The 19,161-nt window shown below is 44.0% G+C and overlaps 1 protein-coding gene across 1 annotated transcript in view; it reads left to right on the top strand.

The window, feature by feature from the left end:
• ABCA1 (ATP binding cassette subfamily A member 1) overlaps positions 1 to 19,161 on the top strand; it is a 767,698-nt gene that overhangs the window by 680,468 nt on the left and 68,069 nt on the right. Inside the window, exon 46 of the mRNA XM_044068257.1 lies at positions 16,946 to 17,080. Coding sequence (XP_043924192.1) covers positions 16,946 to 17,080 — 135 coding nt within the window. The remainder of the gene's footprint in view (positions 1 to 16,945; positions 17,081 to 19,161) is intronic.

The following is a 19,161-nucleotide window of genomic DNA, read 5'->3' on the forward strand; positions in this document are numbered from 1 at the left end:
TTACCCTCCCACTCATCTGGAATCAAATCGAGAGGTCCCTTCATCGTTTGCCCTTACAGCAACTCAAAGGGTGACAAACCTGTGAATTCCTGGAGAGCCTCTCTGCAAGCAAATAACAGATGGGGCAAATATTTGTCCCACTCCCTCTTGAACTGGTCTGCAAATGCCCATCACATCTTCTTGAGTGTAGAGTTTAATCTCTCAACAAGACCATTAGTTTGGGGATGGTAGGGGGTGGTCTTTAGGTGCTTCACCCCACAGTGCTTTCACAGACAAGCCAGCAGGTCTGACATGAAATTGGCACCTCTGTCAGTCAGTATTTCTTTTGGGAAACCTACCCTGCTGAAAATCTGTAACAAAGCATTTGCCACCTTTTCTGCCTCATTTGAGGACAGAGCCACTGCTTCAGGGTATCTGGTAGCATAGTCTACTACCAGTAGGATATACTTTTTCCCTGCGGAACTTGGGGTACACAGAGTCCCCGCAATATCCATAGCTACCCTCTTGAAATGGCTCCTCAATCACAGGCCAAGACATCAAAGGAGCTTTCACTTTGTCTCCTGCCTTGCCTACCTTTTGGCACTGCTCACAGGTCCTGCAGTACCCTATTACATCTCTGGAAAACCCAGGCCAGTAAACTTTCTATGTTTTATGCCCATATGACCTGCAAAGGGAATATCGTGGCCTATGCATAGAAATGCCAGACGGTAGGCTCTGGGCACTACCAACTGCTGAATTCTCTCACCCTCTAGCCCTCCCTCAGGGATCCATTCGCTGTACAGTAACCCTTTTTCCCAGTATACAGATTCCCCCTTCCCTCGAGAATTAGGTGCCTCACAAGCTACCTCCCTCAGGCCTTGTAATGTAGGGTCTGAGAGCTGAGCCTGTCTCAACTCTCTCTTTGTAACCCTTCCCAGCTCCCCTTCCACAAGAAGTCTGTTATTCTCTGACAGCAGTCCGTCACTGTCAGCCTGGGTACTACTACTCACCTCTACCCTTGCAGTCACTCTGTCCAAGAGAGCATCAGTACCCACAAGCAGCTGTGGCTCACCTTCAGTTTCACTGCTACAGGGTAGCTCCCTCCCTGAAGTAACCATCTCACCAGTCCTGGTTGCAAGTGTGGGGTCTGTCTGTGTCTCCCCCAGGCTACCAGACCCACATGCTTGTCTCCAAACCTGACTGTGTGTAACTGCATGCAGACATGGTACTGCATTATCAGAATCATACCCTATCAGGACATCTGCAGGGATATCCTCAAGCACACCTACTTGCTGGATTCCTTTTCCACCCTCCCAGTAAAGGTGAACCCTAACCAAAGGTATTTGGAATGGGGTCTCCTAAAGCTCTGACTGGAGTAGACTGCCCAAGCAAGAAGTGCTACTCCGTAACCATTGCAGGCTTCACAATGGTTAGGTCAGAAGCTGTGTCTCTCTTTTAGCAGTGGCCTGTTTCCCATCCACTAAGATAAGATATAACTTGTTGTGAGTAGTTTGGTACCCTTGTTGTCTCGAGACAACTTACTGCTGGTATTTTTTCATTCCCACTTACTAGCTCTCCCATCTTTTGTTCACCACCTTGCCTCTGTGGACATCTATATGCTACATGGCCCCACTGGTTGCATTTAAAACATGTAACCCTTGGTCCTGGATATGTACCTGGACTAGTGGCTTCCCCTGCTACTGACAGACTCTGTTGGGGCAGTCTATGCTGCCCACAATGGGTTCCCTTAGATCGATGAGCAGCACTGGGTGTCCCTTTCCTGTGCAGTGATGCCCTGCTTGCTAGGTATAGGTTTCTCTTCTTCCCCAACTCATCTGCAGTATTGCATTGTCTATCAGCTAACCAGATTCTCATGTCCTCAGGCAAAGTGCTAAGGGCTTGTTCCCTCACCAAAAGGTCTGCCAGCCCTTCAAAAGTAGTGACCTGACATCCACTCACCCACCTATCAAAATAAGTGCTTAGTTCATATTCACAACATTAGCAACATATTCACACACACACACACTTTCATCTGCCTTACGTCTGTGCGCACAAAACTTTTTCCAATAAGTTTCAGTTAATATAAAGCTTTCTAAAAGACAGCTCTTTACAATGTTATAATTTAAGCAATCAGTATCAGACAATTTGGAAATAGCAGTTACAGCTTTAACATGGAGTAAGGGGGTCAGGAACTGTACCCAGAGCCCTTGGTCAACAATATATTGTTTACATACCCTCCCAAACATATGAATGAAACTGTCAGACTCTGGCAAAGAGTCAGCATCTCCTTTTCATGTTGCCTCTGCATCTCCTTCTTCTCCGCCTCTAGATGTTGCAGTTTCTATTTTCTTCAGCCTCAATGTTGCAGTTTCTATTTTCTTCAGCCTCTAGACATCTCATTCTCTCTGCTGCTTCTATTTCCAAACGCTTGGCCTCCAGCTCAAGTCTCTTTAACTCCAGATGGATTTTTAAGTCGTCTTTGGAAAGGTTGAGCTGTCCATTTTCTGAGAGTTGTAAATATCCAAAACCAGCCTGGTTATCCTACTGATCGCTGGTCTGTGATGAAGCTGTGCCCAAAGCTACAATAATTTCTGCCTTAGTCAGGTTGCATGCACCAGTCCTTTAGCCTGGCACATCTCAGCTAACTGGCTCTTTGTCAGCTGGCCATACTCCTCTGCTGACATGCATGCCTGCTCTCCCTGACTAAGCTCACAAAAAATACAATTGTGATGTGAAATACTGAATGTTCGCTGCTTGGCTGATTTTGAGTACAAACACCTTCAGTGACCACTGTACACAGGCTACAGGAATTCATTATACACACCACTACAAGCCGATTAGTATGTGATGTGGCTATCTCACCACTGTCAACCAATTAATATGTGATGTGGATATCCCACCACTGCCACCAATTAATTTGTGATGCCCCTGCACTGGCCCAGTAGTCAAGGAGCTTCAGTCCTCACCACTGGCAACAGCTAAGGGATGTACACACCAGGAGGATGACAAGTACACACATAGTAAAGTGCAATTTCCCTTAAGAGCACACAGAGATCACAGTCAGTCTAGGGCTGGATTCTCCCTCTTTCTCCAGATCCCCAATAACACTCCCCACTAGCACTGCTATAGGGTTAAAATCTCAGCTAAGGGGCCAAGCCAGGACCTCCAGCACCCTCTCTGTCCAACCAGCGCTTCATGTCCCTGCTCAAGTAGCTGACACACACACTCACACACACACACACACACACACACACACACACACACACACACACACACACACACACACACACACACACACACACACACACACACACTTATAGAGTTGGTTTATATACAAACACACACACATACACCTGGGGAAGGCTGGCACAAGTTTACTAGCTATGCCCCCTTTTGCTCAGACTATAAGTTAGTTTCCACTGCCATCAACCCCTACTTATCAACTACTGTAAGGCCCTTACAAAGAGTGTCCAATCCTACTGTGTAATGTTACTGTTATCCAAATGGTAGTCTGACCAAGACTTGCAAGGCTGTTTAGGAGTGGCCTGTGCAGTCACCAAATACATATACAAGTACTCTTAGAGCTTAAACATGTCTCACAAATATCAGCCACAAAGATAGGCTTAAATATGGTTAATAATAAATAATAAAAGAACAAGACAATACTCAGTCAATCACCACAGTAACTGCTTGGTTTGTCAGTTTGTCTGGAAGTTGGTGCTTTGTAGGGGAAGCATATCTTAAGTACTTAACCATCAGGGCGAGCTTCAGAAAGTCCTACACTTAGCCACTGAGGCAGAGAAAAAAGTGCCCTGCTGATCATAATTCACAAAAGCCAAAGTTCTGACCATAAGCAAATTGTGATTTGGCAGAAGCTGTTTATGTCTCGAACCCCCCAGATTACTTTCACGTGCTCCAGGAAAAATGTATAGAAACAACACTGAGCTGTAGTTCATGTAGCACTGTGGTTTAACATTGTACACAAATATTTGTAGTGCAGTTGATCTTTATCCTTACTTTCCCCCCTTGCATGGTAGGGTCTCCTCATGTGCTAGCCTTACCAGTTGTGTGTACTCCAAGTCTTTTTTAAATATATCTACTATGTTTTAAGAAAGACAATTAAAGTGCTAAGTATCATTCCCCAGCACACTGCAATACATTTACCTGAGAGATCTTTCATTTAATCTCCAGTTTAAATAAACAGCCCAAGATCCCATGACAGCTTTCTCTTCACCTAAATTAGACATTAAATAGGTCATATTGTATCAATATTTATCAAGTTTTAATGGAAAGCTGATAGTCCCAAAACAAACAGCTAAAACATTTGAATACTGCTTTAGCTTGACTCAGTGTGCACATAGCTAGAGGAAGCCAACCCTCAATTACTTTTAATCTTAGCTAGACTTAATTGTCCTGGGAAGCATCATTGTAGCTTAATTAAATAAAATCAGGTGGTCATCCCAAAATGTGTAGCTGCTAAGCTTAACTTTTCTCATATACTTGCTTTTTTTCTTTACGTCTCACAAGTTTATGCTTAACCAACAATTAAAGTAAACAAAATAAGGGAAAATTATGGATTTTCACAAGACAGCACCTGTTACATTGATCTAAATTATAGGATATATCCTCTCTTCCAGGGTCTTTAACATTTGTTTCTTTTCTACCCACTTCCCACATCATCTAAACTTGTATTCCCCTTTACTCCACCCCCTGAACACACCTCATTAACTTATCAAGACAACACTTCCGTTCACTGTTACTCCACCCAGCTTCTTTACTGCTTCTCTCTTCTCTCTCTCACAGCATCCTTATGCTCTATATAAATATTCTGACACATTTCTGTCAGCTGTACCACACCTTTGCTCCTTACTCCAGTCATGCTGCTCCCTTCTTTCCTCACCTTATTCCTTCTTCTCTTCTACATAACACCCCCACCCACACTAACTCTCAATATTCATACCTCAGCCATTACTTCCTCCTCACTAAACTATTAATGTACTTATTTATATTTATTTTATTTATTTATTAATTTCTACCAGTTTCTCCTCTAGCTTATTTCCCACTGGCTTCATCTTCTATCAAAGCCTAAAACATGTAGCAGGTATTATCCTAGCATACAATTAAAGCTGTTACCCTTTACAAAAAAATATCTGATTGTAAATAATCCATTATTCTCATTCATTGGTGAGTGTGGAGACATCCACACCAAATCAGACCCCAACCACACCCTAAGCTAAATATATCACCCCAGAATGCTAAATATAATCACTTTAAGCCTTAGGAGCATATATAACAAAATCTCCAACTTCCATGCCTGGATAAATCAATATAACTCAGATATTCTAGCTGCAACAGAGACCTGGCTAAATCCCAGTATAAAAGACTCGAAATTCTACCCCATGGCTATAATATTATTGGGCTAGGTAGACCACAGAAGAAAGAGGTGAAATAGCCGTACTCTCCCCAAATACTTTTACTGTAGCCACCTTTTCAGATACCATTCCAAAAATTTCCAGTGCAGAAATTCTTATCTCATTTCTAAACCTAAATGCCTCAAAAAGTATATGCCTTATAGTGGTATATGTTCCTCTCACATCACAACAGTCCTGCTCTTAATGAAATGCTTTCTGGGATATAAGACGTAATCATCAATGAAACTGTCATACTTGGTGACATTAATGTCGACTGGCAGATCCTGTCCTCAGACAATTCAACTAGCAGCATTTATTTTTGTGAATTCATTCAACTTATCAATACTCCAAAAAGATAAGGCAAAAATTATACCCAGCAATCTATCCTTGATTGCATGTTAGTCTCCAACCCAACTAATTTTATGTTATCAGGAACACTCCTAGATTCCATAAGTGACAATCTACCAGCTTATGCCAATAGGATTACCAACCAAGTAACCAAATGACTTAATAAATTCAAAACTACCCATAATTTCACAAAGTTTACCCAAGATTCTTTCATTCAAGCACTAAAATCTATAAACTGGTCCATTCTGAAAAGTCTTCCCCTAAATGAAGCAGTAGAACATTTCGGTGTAATATTCCTAAACATACTTTAATTCATTTTGTACACTTCAGAGCAAGGGAGTAAACATAACCTACTCCATGTCTCACAGTCTTGAAGACTCCTCGTGAAAGATAGAGACAGAGCATGGAGTACATAGCAGAAGAGCAAACATAACAAAAACTTATACTTTTTCAGACATCTACACTACCAGGTCAAAAAACAAGTTATAAAGCAAACAAGGTATATTATATCCATATAAAAAATGAAATTAAATGTAACCCCCCCCCCTCCACACACACACACACACACACACACACACACACACACACACACACACACACACACACACACACACACACACACACACACACACTAAATTTGGTCTTTTGGCTCTTCCCTACTCAACCCAGGAATTAAAAAGGATCCCAGCCCATGCCCCGGCATCCCTCCAATCTAAATAGCAACCAATTTCAACACGTACTTCACTGAATAAATAGCCAAACTATTTCCAAAGTCCTGCAACTCATCCCCTTCTTCACCACCTAATTCCTTCAGCCTTGCCCCTAACACACCCTATTTACATCACTCAAAAAACTGTAACCTCTCTAATCCTTTCTCACCTAGCCCTACCCATTTTTCCTTTTGGCCTGCTCCTACAACTGTAGTAAAAAAATATTAATCAGTCTGAAACCTTACATCTGAAGTAGTTAACTTCATTTGTGCAGCAACCTTTGGGAATCGGATCCGACCTCAGATCCGAGCCAGCAGTTTTCAACAGCTTTAGATCCGAGCTGCAAGCTCCTCCCCTACCCATAATCCCCTGCCAACCCTGACTGACCCCAGATCTAGTTTGCCGCGGTTTCGTTCAGCAGCTTGATCCTGAGTCTCCTGATGTTCTCGTTCTCTTTGTGAGGAAAAATTTAACTTTTTAAATCTTTTCTTTAATCTTTGGTGTGAGAGTGTGTTTAGCCCCCTTTTTAGTGTAAATTCTCTTAGTTTATTTTACTTCTAGTTATCCTTCGCCTACCTTCGTGGTTCCGTCAGTGTTGTGTGTGTGTGTGTTTGGGGCCTTGTGTGTGTGAGTTACTTTCTTGAGTATGTCTGAGGCCCCAAAGTTAATGTTTTCTAAGTGCACCGAGTGTGGCCATAAGCTGTCCCCAGCGGATGGCCACACTTGGTGTGTATTGTGCCTTGGGGTTGAACACCTGTCCTCTGGTTGTACCATTTGTGCAGCGTTCAACCCCAGGGCACTTAAGGACTGGAGGTCTAAGCTGATTCTGGCGGGTCTTCTGCCCCCGGATTCGGCGTCTACCTCTGGTCCTTCCGTGGCTCCTGCAGCGGCTGCCACTCCTGCTTCCCTCCCCCCGGCCGGGACTCAACCTCCCGCCTTAGGCTCGGAGGAGAGGGAGGCTAGGAAAGGAAGGAAGAGGGAGAAGCACCACAAGCGGCGGGCCGAGGCCTCCGCTTCGGCCCCACTGGCTAAGCGGTCTTCTCCCTCCAGGTCTTCTGGTTCTCCTCCTTCTCGGATCCGGTTCTCGTGCTTTTCACCGGGTCCTGAAGAGGAGGAGACCCAATCTCCTTCGAGGTCATCGAGGCGACACTCCCGCCCCGCCTCGGTGGCCTCGTCGAGATCTACGAGAAGTCTCACAGATGCAGATTTGGACCGGATGATGAGAAGATTCCTCCAGGCCCAACTGCAGATGGGAGTGCTCCTGCCTCCCCACCCCCCCTCCAGGGGGGAGCTCAACCCCCTTCTTTGCCCCGATAGCTCCTTCTCCATCCCGTTTCCCGGGTTCAGAGTCTTCGGAGCCAGGCAGCCTTGGAGCTGGGGGTGTGTCGGCGCCGATAGTCTCGGGTACTTCGGTGCGACACTTCCCTCGAGTCTGTCGGGTCCATTTTCTTCGGATCCGAGCTGTCGGAGCCGAGGGCTGAGCTTCGGATCCGGTGGTATCAGTATGCTTTCGGCTCCGTCCGGGTCGGAGCATGCTGGTCTGTCGGATCCGATCTCTTCGGCGCCAGCCCCGATCCGTCCGTCGGATCTGAGGGAGAGTCTGCTTTCGGATCCCAGAGAGAGCAGCTCTCCCTCGGCATTCGACGTGGTGGAGAGGGTTCTGTCGAGGGATTCCAGGCCCCCAACCCTTGCCACGGCTCCACCCTGCACTCCTTCTCAGTTGGGCCCGGCTTCCATCACCCGGCCCCAGGGACAGCCTGCTTTGACGTCCCAGGTAGTTCCAGTGGAACAAGACGTTGCTGGTGAGACCTCCTCGGACAGCCCCCCGAGGAGGTCCCTCCTGCAAGCGAAGGTGCAAGAGGAGGCACCTGGACTCCCGAGTCCTTGACTGAGGACACAGATTTGGAGGAAGGGAGGCTCCCAAGATCACCCCAAAGATGTCTCATTTGGTGACATCATGGAGATGCTCAGAATAAAGGGGGGGTGGTCTGCCCCAAAGCCTACCTCGGACGAATCCGTGTTCCTGGAGGCGTTTGAAGCAGGCCCGTCTACCTCTTGGGTGTCCCCTCCGGCCGACCCCCTGCTAGATTTTATCACTACCAGGGCGTGGAAGGAGCTGGACACTGTGGAGCCAGTCCCCAAGCGCCCGGACAAGCTCCTTATCCCACCCTCTGACAAGTCCCACTGGAGAAAGGGTCCCCCGGTAGATGCCATGTTGGTGGCGGCGGCCACCAAGAGGGAACTTGCTCAGGAGAGTCCCTTGGTTCATCCCCCGAGCAAGGAGTCTCGGTCGATGGACTGCCTAGGGAAGCGGGTATTTAGTTCAGCGACCTTCTCGGTGAGGTCGCTGATCTACATGGCACACGTGCTCCGACTGCAGCGGGACCTTATTAAAGAGTACGCTGCGTCGCCCCCTGAGTCCATGTCGGTGGAGGACAAACAATTGCACTCCACCCGGATGGCCACTCTACGATCCATATCTAACACCTCTATGCGGCTTCTGTCTCATGCCATGGAAGGAGCCGCTAGAGCCGGCGGAGCAGTCCTCGTTATGAGACGTCAGGCCTGGCTCCGACACTGTGATTTCGCGGAACCCTTTAAGGCATCGTTCGCTAATGCCCCTTTTGATGGTTCTGCCCTCTTCGGCAAAACTGTGCGAGATACCTTGGCCCAGAGCGAAAAGGACAGGAAGACGTTGTCTGCCGTCGGAGTCCGCTTCTCTGCTCCCCAGAGGTCCTTTTCTAAGAACCAAAAGGGACAGAAGAAGATGTGGTTCTGGAAGTCGCAACAGTCCCGCCCCGCTCCGGACTCCCAGCCCTTCCGTGGCAGAGGAGGGCAGGGTGGACGCCGCCCTAGAGGCAGAGGGGGCCTGCGGAACTTTGGATCCAGAGAACCCTTCTCGGACCAACCCACGCAACACCCCTGACAGGTTGCCTGACTGCTCCACTCTGGAGGCAGTCGGGGGGGCATTTCTCTAAGCACCCAGCAGCTTGGGAGTCCATCACGACAGACCGCTGGGTGCCTCGCATCATATCCAGAGGATACCAAATTCCCTTTTCTGGTTATCCACGCAGCCCCAGATACCTCCCCGATGTCCCACCCGAGCAGAAGGAGGCCGCAGCAATGGAAATCCAACATTTGCTGGAAAAAAGAGCCATCCAACACGTCCCCCCAGACCAGTGCGGGTCCGGGTTTTACTCCAGGTTCTTCTTGGTGCCAAAAAAGACGGGGGACTTAAGACTGATCCTCGACCTCTCTTCCCTGAACCTGTCAGTAACCAAAGAGAAGTTCCGCATGGTCACTCTTCAATCCATTCTCCCCCTTTTGCGGGAGAAAGATTGGATGTGCTCTATAGACCTCAAGGATGCGTACTACCACATTCTGATGGACAGGCGATCCAGGAGGTTCCTCCGCTTCCGGCTGGGAGCCAGTCATTTCCAATTCAGGGTCCTCCCCTGTGGTCTCACCACAGTCCCCAGGGTGTTCACCAAAGTGTTAGCAGTGATAGCTGCCCACCTGAGGCTCCAGGGAATTCAGGTCTTCCCGTACCTGGACGACTGGCTCCTGACCGCCCCGACAAGGCATCTACTCTGTACAGCCAGAAACTACTTTCTCCGTCTAGATCCCCAGCTGGGGATCACTATCAACATAGAGAAGTCATCTCTTACTCTGACTCAGACTATAGACTTCATAGGGGCCAGATTGAACACAAACAAGCTCCTAGCTTTCTTGACCACAGACCGGCTACTATCCCTGAGGCTACATGTGCAGGCCATTCTACAATCTCCAACTCCCCCGGCGGAATTGGTCCTGAGGGTTTTGGCTCGATGGCGGCAGCGATCAACCTATTGCCAATGGCACGTTTGAACATGAGGGTCTTACAATGGACGCTCCAGATCCAGTGGTCCCTTCTTCACTACCTTATGAGCCATCCCATTCCCCTCAGCAGGGCCTGCAAGAGGGCCCTCCTATGGTGGCTCCAATCTCCAGACCTTCAGCAAGGGCGCCCCTTTTCTATGACCCTTCCACTAGCCATGATGACCACGGACGCCTCCCGCCTCGGGTGGGGGGGGGGCATTGTTCGGGCAGGACAGTCCAAGGCACATGGGACCTCACGGAGACCTCACTGCATATCAACGTCCTAGAGATGAGGGCAGTGCTGTTAGCGTTGCAAGCACTTCAGGACCTTCTTCCCGTAGGAGCGATTGCGATTCAGACGGTCAACATGTCGGTTGTCTGGTACATCAACAAACAGGGGGGAACCAGGTCTTACACACTCTGTCGAGAGGCCATGAGGGTGTGGGAATGGGCGATCTCCACCAACCGCTTTCTCATAGCAATGCACATTCCGGGACGGTCCAACATCCTAGCGGGCAAACAAAGTCGCACCATCCTGTTACCATACGAGTGGTCTCTGAATCCCGAGATAGCGAATCGGATCTTCGCCAAATGGGGTCAACCCTGTTGCGATCTCTTTGCCTCTCTCTCGAACACAAAATGTTACAACTACTTCACTCTCATTTCCCCCTCCGGGGAACCCCCGAAAGACGCTCTGGCGGATGCTTGGCCTCCCGGTCTTCTTTATGCTTACCCTCCTCTTCCTCTAATGCTGAAGTTTCTTCAGAAAGCCAGTCGGTTGGGGAGCAGGATAATCCTCATTGCCCCGTTTTGGCCTCGTCAAACCTGGTTTCCTTACCTTTGGTCTCATCTGGTGAATCTTCCTTGGATTCTGGATCCCCGTCCGAATCTAATATCCCACCCCTTAGATCTCCCAGTCCCGAACCTGGACAACCTCAAGCTCACAGCTTGGCTGCTCCAGTTCCACTCATAGCTAGGACTCTCGGTATCTCTTCCCCAGTTAAAACCATTGTAGTAGCTGCGCACAAGCCTTCTACTAGAAAGATCTATAGCAGCAAATGGAAACGTTTCTCCATTTGGGCGGAACACAAAAATTTGGATCCTTTTACAGCTCCTCTGCCCGCTGTATTAGACTTTCTGTCAGGACTGTTTCATCAGGGAGCTAGTTCCTCCACAGTCAAGGTCCAACTAGCAGCTATCTCTCATTATCACGTTGGAAATGAATAGGGCCCTTTGATCACCACAAAATTATGTAAGACCTTTTTGAAGGGCACCTTTCTGCTCAGACCCCCAGTGAAGGATGTAGTCCCTCCTTGGGATTTAACGCTGGTGCTTCAGGACTTGACAGCTCCCCATTTGAGCCTGCAGCTTCCATAGATCTTAAATTCATGTCATGGAAAACGGCCTTTCTTGTCGCTATCACCTCGGCTCAAAGGGTCTCTGAACTACAGGCCCTATGTGTAAAACCCCCATACTTGACCTTTCACAAGGATAGAGTTTACCTCAGGACCAATCCCTCCTTTCTTCCCAAGGTTGCCTCTGAGTCAAATATTAACCAGTCCTTCAACTTGCCGGTCTTTTTTCCTAACTACCATAACAAAGGGGAATACAAATTACACTCATTGGATGTGCATAGACAACTTCGCTTCTACATCCACAGGACATCTGGTCATAGGAAATCCGACCAGTTGTTCGTCTCCTTTGCCAAATTTAACTTGGGTAAATCTGTGTCTCAAGTCACACTCTCTAGATGGATTTCACAGTGTATCCTTTTAGCATATGAAAGTTTGGGCAGGCCCGCACCTCAGGAAGTCCATGCCCACTCTACTCGATCTATGTCTACCTCTGCGGCTTTTAGAGCTATAGTTTCTTTGAATGATATTTGCTCGGCAGGCACTTGGGCTTCATCTCATACTTTTATCAATCACTACAAATTGGACGTTATCTCCAGAGGGAGAGCATCCTTTGGCTCTGCAGTGCTCCGGAACATCCTTCCATGAAGGCCACCCAAGGTTCAGGTAGCTGGGGACTCTGTCCCAAAGGTTGCTGCACAAATGAAGTTAACTACTTCAGATTAAGAAGTTATGTACTCACCATAACGTTCCATCTGAGTAGGTAAACTTCATTTGTCAGCAACCGTCCCTCCTTCCTGCCCCCTCACTTGCGAATGTTCTCATACTCAGGTCCATGGGTTTTACCCACTTATCTTGGGATTAATCATTGCTAGCAGTTTCTGCTGTTGGGCAAACTTGATCTGGGGTCAGTCAGGGTTGGCAGGGGATTATGGGTAGAGGGAGGAGCTTGGAGCTCGGATCTAAAGCTGTTGAAAACTGCCGGCTCGGATCCGAGGTCAGATCCGATTCCCAAAGATTGCTGACAAATTAAGTTTACGTACTCAGATGGAACGTTATGGTGAGTACATAACGTCTTATTTACCTCAGCTCATAGCTCACTGCAGAGTACCTAAGACAAGCTGCCGAGGCCATAGCATATCCAGTCAGTATTCTTATTAATAGATCCATCTCAGAATCAAATGTTCCAGACTTATGGAAAAAGACTCATATTATCCCATTGCACAAAGGTGGCAATTCCACTGACGTAAGAAAAAAAAATTGACCTATAGCCATACTGTCCCCCCCTCTGCAAAATTCGAGAAAAAAATGCATTCAACAACAATGTCTGTAGCATCTCTTACAAAATAAACTTATCACCAATACCCCGCATGGTTTCCGACCAGACCACAGTACTGCCATGTCATCTTTCATGGATACTGTCAACAAAGCAAAAGACTGGAAAACTTGTATCTGCACTATTTCTTGACCTGTCAAACACTATTGATATGGTGTCCCACTCTGAACTTCTCAGTGAACTTTCCATCCTTGGTCTGTCATCTACCTCATTTCATTGCTTCTCTAGCTATTTAACAAACAGACAACAGTCAGTAAAGTGGCAAAGTACCATCTCACCTTTCCTTCTCACTTCCACAGGTGTACCTCAAGGATCCATCCTTGGTCCTTTACACTTTAATATTTTCATCAACAACTTACATACATCCTGTTGTCATGGCACATTTGTTCATTGTGTGGATAACTCCACTATCATCTGCTCTTCAACCAGCCTAACACATTTACAGCTGATAACCCAGCAAGCATTTATCTCCATTAAAACATGGCTTACCAAAATTCAACTCTCATTCAACCTTAACAAAAGCAAGCTCCTCCTGTTTACTCCAAAATCCCTGTTCTCTGACAGAACAGTATTTAAGATTTACTCTATAAACAACACTAAAATTGAAATGATCCTCATACTAAATTATTAGGAACAGTAATCAATGAGGATCTTAAGTCTGACTTTCACATCCAAAGTAGCATCAAGAAAACCCACCAGAAACTTGGTATGCATACAGAATCAAACACTTCCTGAATACACCTATCAAAATTACTCTAGTCGAATCCTACATTTTACCTTCTCTGCTCTATGGGGGCCCATTTCTTACCAAATTACAGTCTTCCTTAAAAACTTGAAAGATGTTGCAGCAAAGTCATTAAGTTCACCACTAGTGCAAATCCCTCCAAACGCCATTCCGTTAAATGACTTGAACTCCCCAACCCTCTTTCCTATCCGCAACTTATAACTACACATAATATCATCCACAGACCCTTAGACCATCCAGCCCTTAGTCAGTTACTCAACCTTTACATCCCAAATAGAACTCTTTAAGATCAGAAGAAAAACAACTTCTCACTGTATTTAAACCCACTGAATCCTCTGGCCAAAGCATTTACTCTTAATCAGTTGCAGAAGTTTGGAACTCCTTACCTGTAACTATCAGAGCTATCCTTAACCTGTTTTCTTTCAAATACAAGACTTAAGTCAATCCTGGATCTGCTACTCCCCCAGTCCAGGTTGAATTACTAATCTTTATCGTCTTTCTTTTTCTTTCTCCCCTTTTACATCTCTTTTTGCTTCCATCTTCTTACCTTTCTCCTTTCTAATTTTCCATTGTACTAGTTCTCTAATCTTTTTTCCTATGTGTACTTTCTCTAATCTCAAACCTGCTCTCTTTTTTTCTTCTCCCAGCTGCCTACATTACCCTTGCATACTTCTCTCCCTGTGAGCTCATGTATAGCCTCAGTTTATACCTCTTATCCTCAAAGCCAGTTTCATACATTAACTCCTTAGATTGTTCTTATAGTTTCTCTGTCTCTTTTGATCCTTTTTTTCTTCATCCCTCACTGCCCCCAGCACTGTACTTTGCCTTAGTTGGACTGTTTTGACTGTACTGTTCCTTGCTGTATACATCTGTAGATGGTGTTATATGACCCTACATCTACTATGTCTATGATTATATATTATAAGTTTTCCACTAATGTAACGTTTATAGATTCACATGTCAAATCCGTCTGTATCCTGTTATTTGTGGTATTCTGCTGTTTAAATATTATATTTGTTTTTACCGTCAGATTTTTGTATACCCTGTTAATTGTGGAGCTTTTTACCTGTGGCCTCCGCTGAAAAGAGATACTCTTTTGACCCAGTCAGACTTGAGTAAACAAATGTCAGATAAATAATAAATAAAATATATGTGATTAGTGCAGTAACATATATTTTGTAGACTGTTGCTGTATTTGTCCTGTGCAGTGCTACAGTGAGTATTTACATTTATTTTGCACTCCCTGATTTTTATGAAATGTAAAATGTTTAGCTGTCTATTAGTCACATTGCTGGCTCAGTGGCTGGACGATCTAAGCATTGCTGCAGTAAGCCACCCTGTGTTCATTGCCAGGCTACCTAATTGCTCATGACCACATTGTTCAGATCCCCACTTTTGAATTGCTACTGTCATTTAGCAGATGTGTTAAAACTTACAAACTCTAGTTTCAGATTTTCTAAGGCAGCTCAGATTTTTGAAAGACTGCAGTGCTATATATAACATTTTACAAAGATACTTTTAGTGAAAATGAGGGCATCATTGTGTCATACATGAAGTATTTTTAATCTGATAATTTGGAGAGGGACATTTCAAAGCTTCTGGTTTGAAAGGTATAATACCAACTAAAGAAAAAAAGTTTAAGTAATGGTGCTGCTGCAGCCTGCCATTGTTTCTTCTATCTTTCAAGTTTCTTGACATGGCTGTCAGGAACACTACTTCTTATGTGGAACAAATGGATAAAATGTTGAACAGTTACTAACAGCTTTCACTAGGAAGCTCACAGGATGGTTAAAGTATCAGTTAAAAATGTTGAATGTGTGACAGACACTTTCACTGTAGAACTTTGAGGAATGTGAACTTTTTAAGACCCGAAATGAGGAACGTTTCTCGTAATGAGGTACACTTGAGAGATATGTTTCCTGACATTTTTCAGAAGAAGCTGTCTTACTTGTACTGATTTCTTTTCATTTATAATGGCATTTTTCAAAAGAAGCGCTTAACCTGTACTGATTTCTTTTCATTTATAAATTGTGTATTGATTACTGCTGCAGACCTTTACGTCCTATTCATCCTGTTGCATCTTTTTATTTTTTTTTTCATCTTTCTTTTTCTTGTGTTCCCTTGCTTATCTTCCTAGATCTTTTTTCACTGGCAAGCCTGCTTTCAGTTTTCTTTTGCTAAGACAATGGAAGGCTCTTCCTTTGTCTTTTTGAATCCCTTTTCCTGCATTTTCTTGATGACCTTTCCTTTCCATTCATACCATCTCTCACGTAGTTGCTGTTGAAACCCCTCCCCTTGCTAATTCCCTTCCTGTTTGCATGGTCTCACACTGCTCTCTCTCACCTACCTCTTTTTCCTGGTCTGAGGACCCTTTCCATTTATAGGTTCATAGGTTCATAGATTAGTACTAGGCTAACTGCCCTTGCGAGTCATTTTAAGCCTAGCCAATTGTCCCTTGTGAGACTCAAACCCTGCACCTTGTATTTGCAAGGCAAAATCTTTAACCATTAGGCCACCCTCCTATGAGCTGGGCCGTGGAGTTACAGCAGTGTGCAATCATTTAATTTGTAAGTTTGCCATAAAATAGAAACGAGCAAAAACATTACACAACATATTATGTACTTCCTAGGTTCATAGGTAATTACTATGCCTACAGTCCCAAGAACCACTGAGGAGCCTAGCCCAAATTCACAGTTGCTCCTAAGCACTGGCTGTTTAAGGAACTTACTTAAGATCACACAGTAGGCAAATGAGGGCCGAGGAAATCAAACCCCCCATAATCGACTTGTTATTGTTTTGAATGGCTGCGTAGAATGCTTGGAAGAATGCTGCCTTGGTTCTTCGTATTTGTTGATCTGTATTATGGTAGTGATGGTATCTGAATATACAGCAGTAAACCTAGACTAGATTTTGAGAGTTGAAAGGATCGGGTAGTAGAAATACTGTTGCCTTGTTGCCGAAGGCTGTTTTGCTGAGCAGCTTCACTTCCTGTTTATCTTTAACTTTCTTTTGGCTTTGAAAACTCATTCCCACAATGTTTTCTGCCTATTTTGTCCTTGTCTGCTGCACTCCTTCCTACAACTGAATCACAGTCTGGCTATGCCCTGCATTTTTATTTCTACCTGTGTCCCTTTTTCAACTACCTCTCAGCTCAACAAGTTTTTATTAGTAGGTACATTCTGACAGTTACTTTTGTTCCCTTTCAGGTTGCTGAGTGGGCTGTGCGTAAACTGGGGCTCGTGAAATATGCAGAAAAAGCAGCTGGAAAGTACAGTGGTGGTAACAGGCGAAAGCTCTCCACTGCAATTGCTCTGATTGGAGGACCACCCGTAGTATTCCTGGTCAGTGTTGTGGTATTACAGACAAATCAATGTTGACATGGATTTATGTAATTCTTTTGTTTTGTGTATAGTAAAGCATTTGTACCTCTTTAGCGAATAAGAAACTCAGTTATGGTGTAATGGTAAGAATTCTTATGCTGTTGATCAAGGTTTGTGTGCTCTTCATAGCATCCAGATATTTTATTTGCATTCTGGAATAAATATAATGGTGTAGTCAGATGCTGTCTTGCATAGTGTTTTAGTAAAAGGTGCTACTTTTTGATGTGCAAAGCATCTGTCATGGTGTAGTTGACCAGTAAAGGTGATCCTATAGTCTACCAAAAAAAACGTGAATCCATGCTAGCTGGACTCGACTTAAGTATTGACAGATGGTAGATACTAATGGAAAGTTAAAAAAGAAAACAATAAAAGAACAGTCGTTACTCCGGGACAAGACAGTAAATGTGGACTTAAGGCAGGGTGAAAATAATTTAAGAATTTTAGGCATTCCTAAGCACTCTGATACCACTCTTAGCTTAGAAGAAACATGATGTAAATTACTTGCAGAAGAAGTCAAACTGTGCAGGATGGAGTTCATAGAATATTGCATGTTTCTCGGGATGCTGTTAAATTTAGGCCTGCTGTTCTGGCAGTTTTAAAATGAAAGGAACTAAAAGAAGGCCTAGTCAGACAAACAAGTTGCTGATAGTAACCAAGAAACAAACAAAAAAAAAAACTAGGAAAAAAAAAATAAACAACACCAGGAACTGCAGTAAATTCAGAAACAGAAAACTGAAGTGAACATGGCTATAACTTCTGTGTTTGACTTGCCACAAGATATTGTTAGAGACTTGATTTTGTTAACATCAGTAGGGTTTTGTGAGTAATGAAAACGATGTCTGTGTTCCTTCTTTCAGCTGAACTGTCTTGTCTAGGAGAATGTTCTACTGACTTTTAATAATCTCAGACAAGCACAGGAAGAGATTGGAATCTTGTTCAAGTAGCGTGCAGCTAGAGCGCAAGGCATTTTTCCAAATAGAGTCTTACAGTTTTGTTTTGTTTTTTTTTTCACACGTTCATTTATTTTCTATTTTCTGATATTCCTGTGTCAAAAGAATGCTTATGTTGTTATAGAGTATGAAGAGTACAAAACCCATACTCACGTATATTGTGTTTTGATGTAATTGATATGCATTCAGTTTCAAAGCATCTTTTAACATTGCATCTTGTTTTGACAATGTGCATTTTTGGAGGTATAGCTATATAAGAGCTTTACACTATAGGAAAAGCAGTAAATGGGCTGAAGAAGTGCTTAACAGGGGTTCTCATGATTCAACTGATGCTATGACTGTTTAGAAATAAAATAGCTGTTGTGGTTTTGAAATATTCAGAGGTCTTGTTGGTACAATTTTATTAGTTCTTATGATGTGTGGTAATAAAGAGTTATATGAAATGTTTTAGAGCTAGTGATAAGAAGCATTTATGCACAATTTATTCAGTGGAGTATCATTTTACAGAACTTGGAACAAGGCATGTGTTCACTAAATGGGACTCATTCAATCTTGGAGGTAATTACAAGCTATATTATCATGACTTACATCAATGTAAACCCATAGCTTGATATTTTATATCAAAAATACAATTTGTAAATATCTATATAGAATTTCATATAAAAAAATCACAGTATTTTTTTAAACATTTTGTATACTCAACCTTTGACTGATATTTAACAATGCATATAATCATCTGCTATATTTGATAGGTGCCAACTTTTGACAAGAATTGGCTATTGCTTTGCATCTCCTAGTATGCATTTCTTATTAAACAACATTGAAACTGAAATAGTTTATTTCTTAAATCATTTTTTATGAATACTCAATACTTCAGATTCTGTTCTTGGCATCCACTTTATCCAGTATTTTAATGCTCAATTGTAGCAAGTTGAATAGTTTAAAACAGTAAGAAATGTATAATTGAATACTGATCAGTTAATTGGAATTTGAGCATATTTTACCACATAAAATGAGATGCATTTAAAGCCACGTTGATAATTAAATCAATGCAGTGTAAAAAATAAAGGTATAAGGGATGCCAGCAGTTAT

This window comes from Protopterus annectens, chromosome 4.part0 (genome assembly GCF_019279795.1).
Source record: "Protopterus annectens isolate FY-2018-M chromosome 4.part0, PAN1.0, whole genome shotgun sequence".
Classification (NCBI taxonomy): domain Eukaryota; kingdom Metazoa; phylum Chordata; order Ceratodontiformes; family Protopteridae; genus Protopterus; species Protopterus annectens.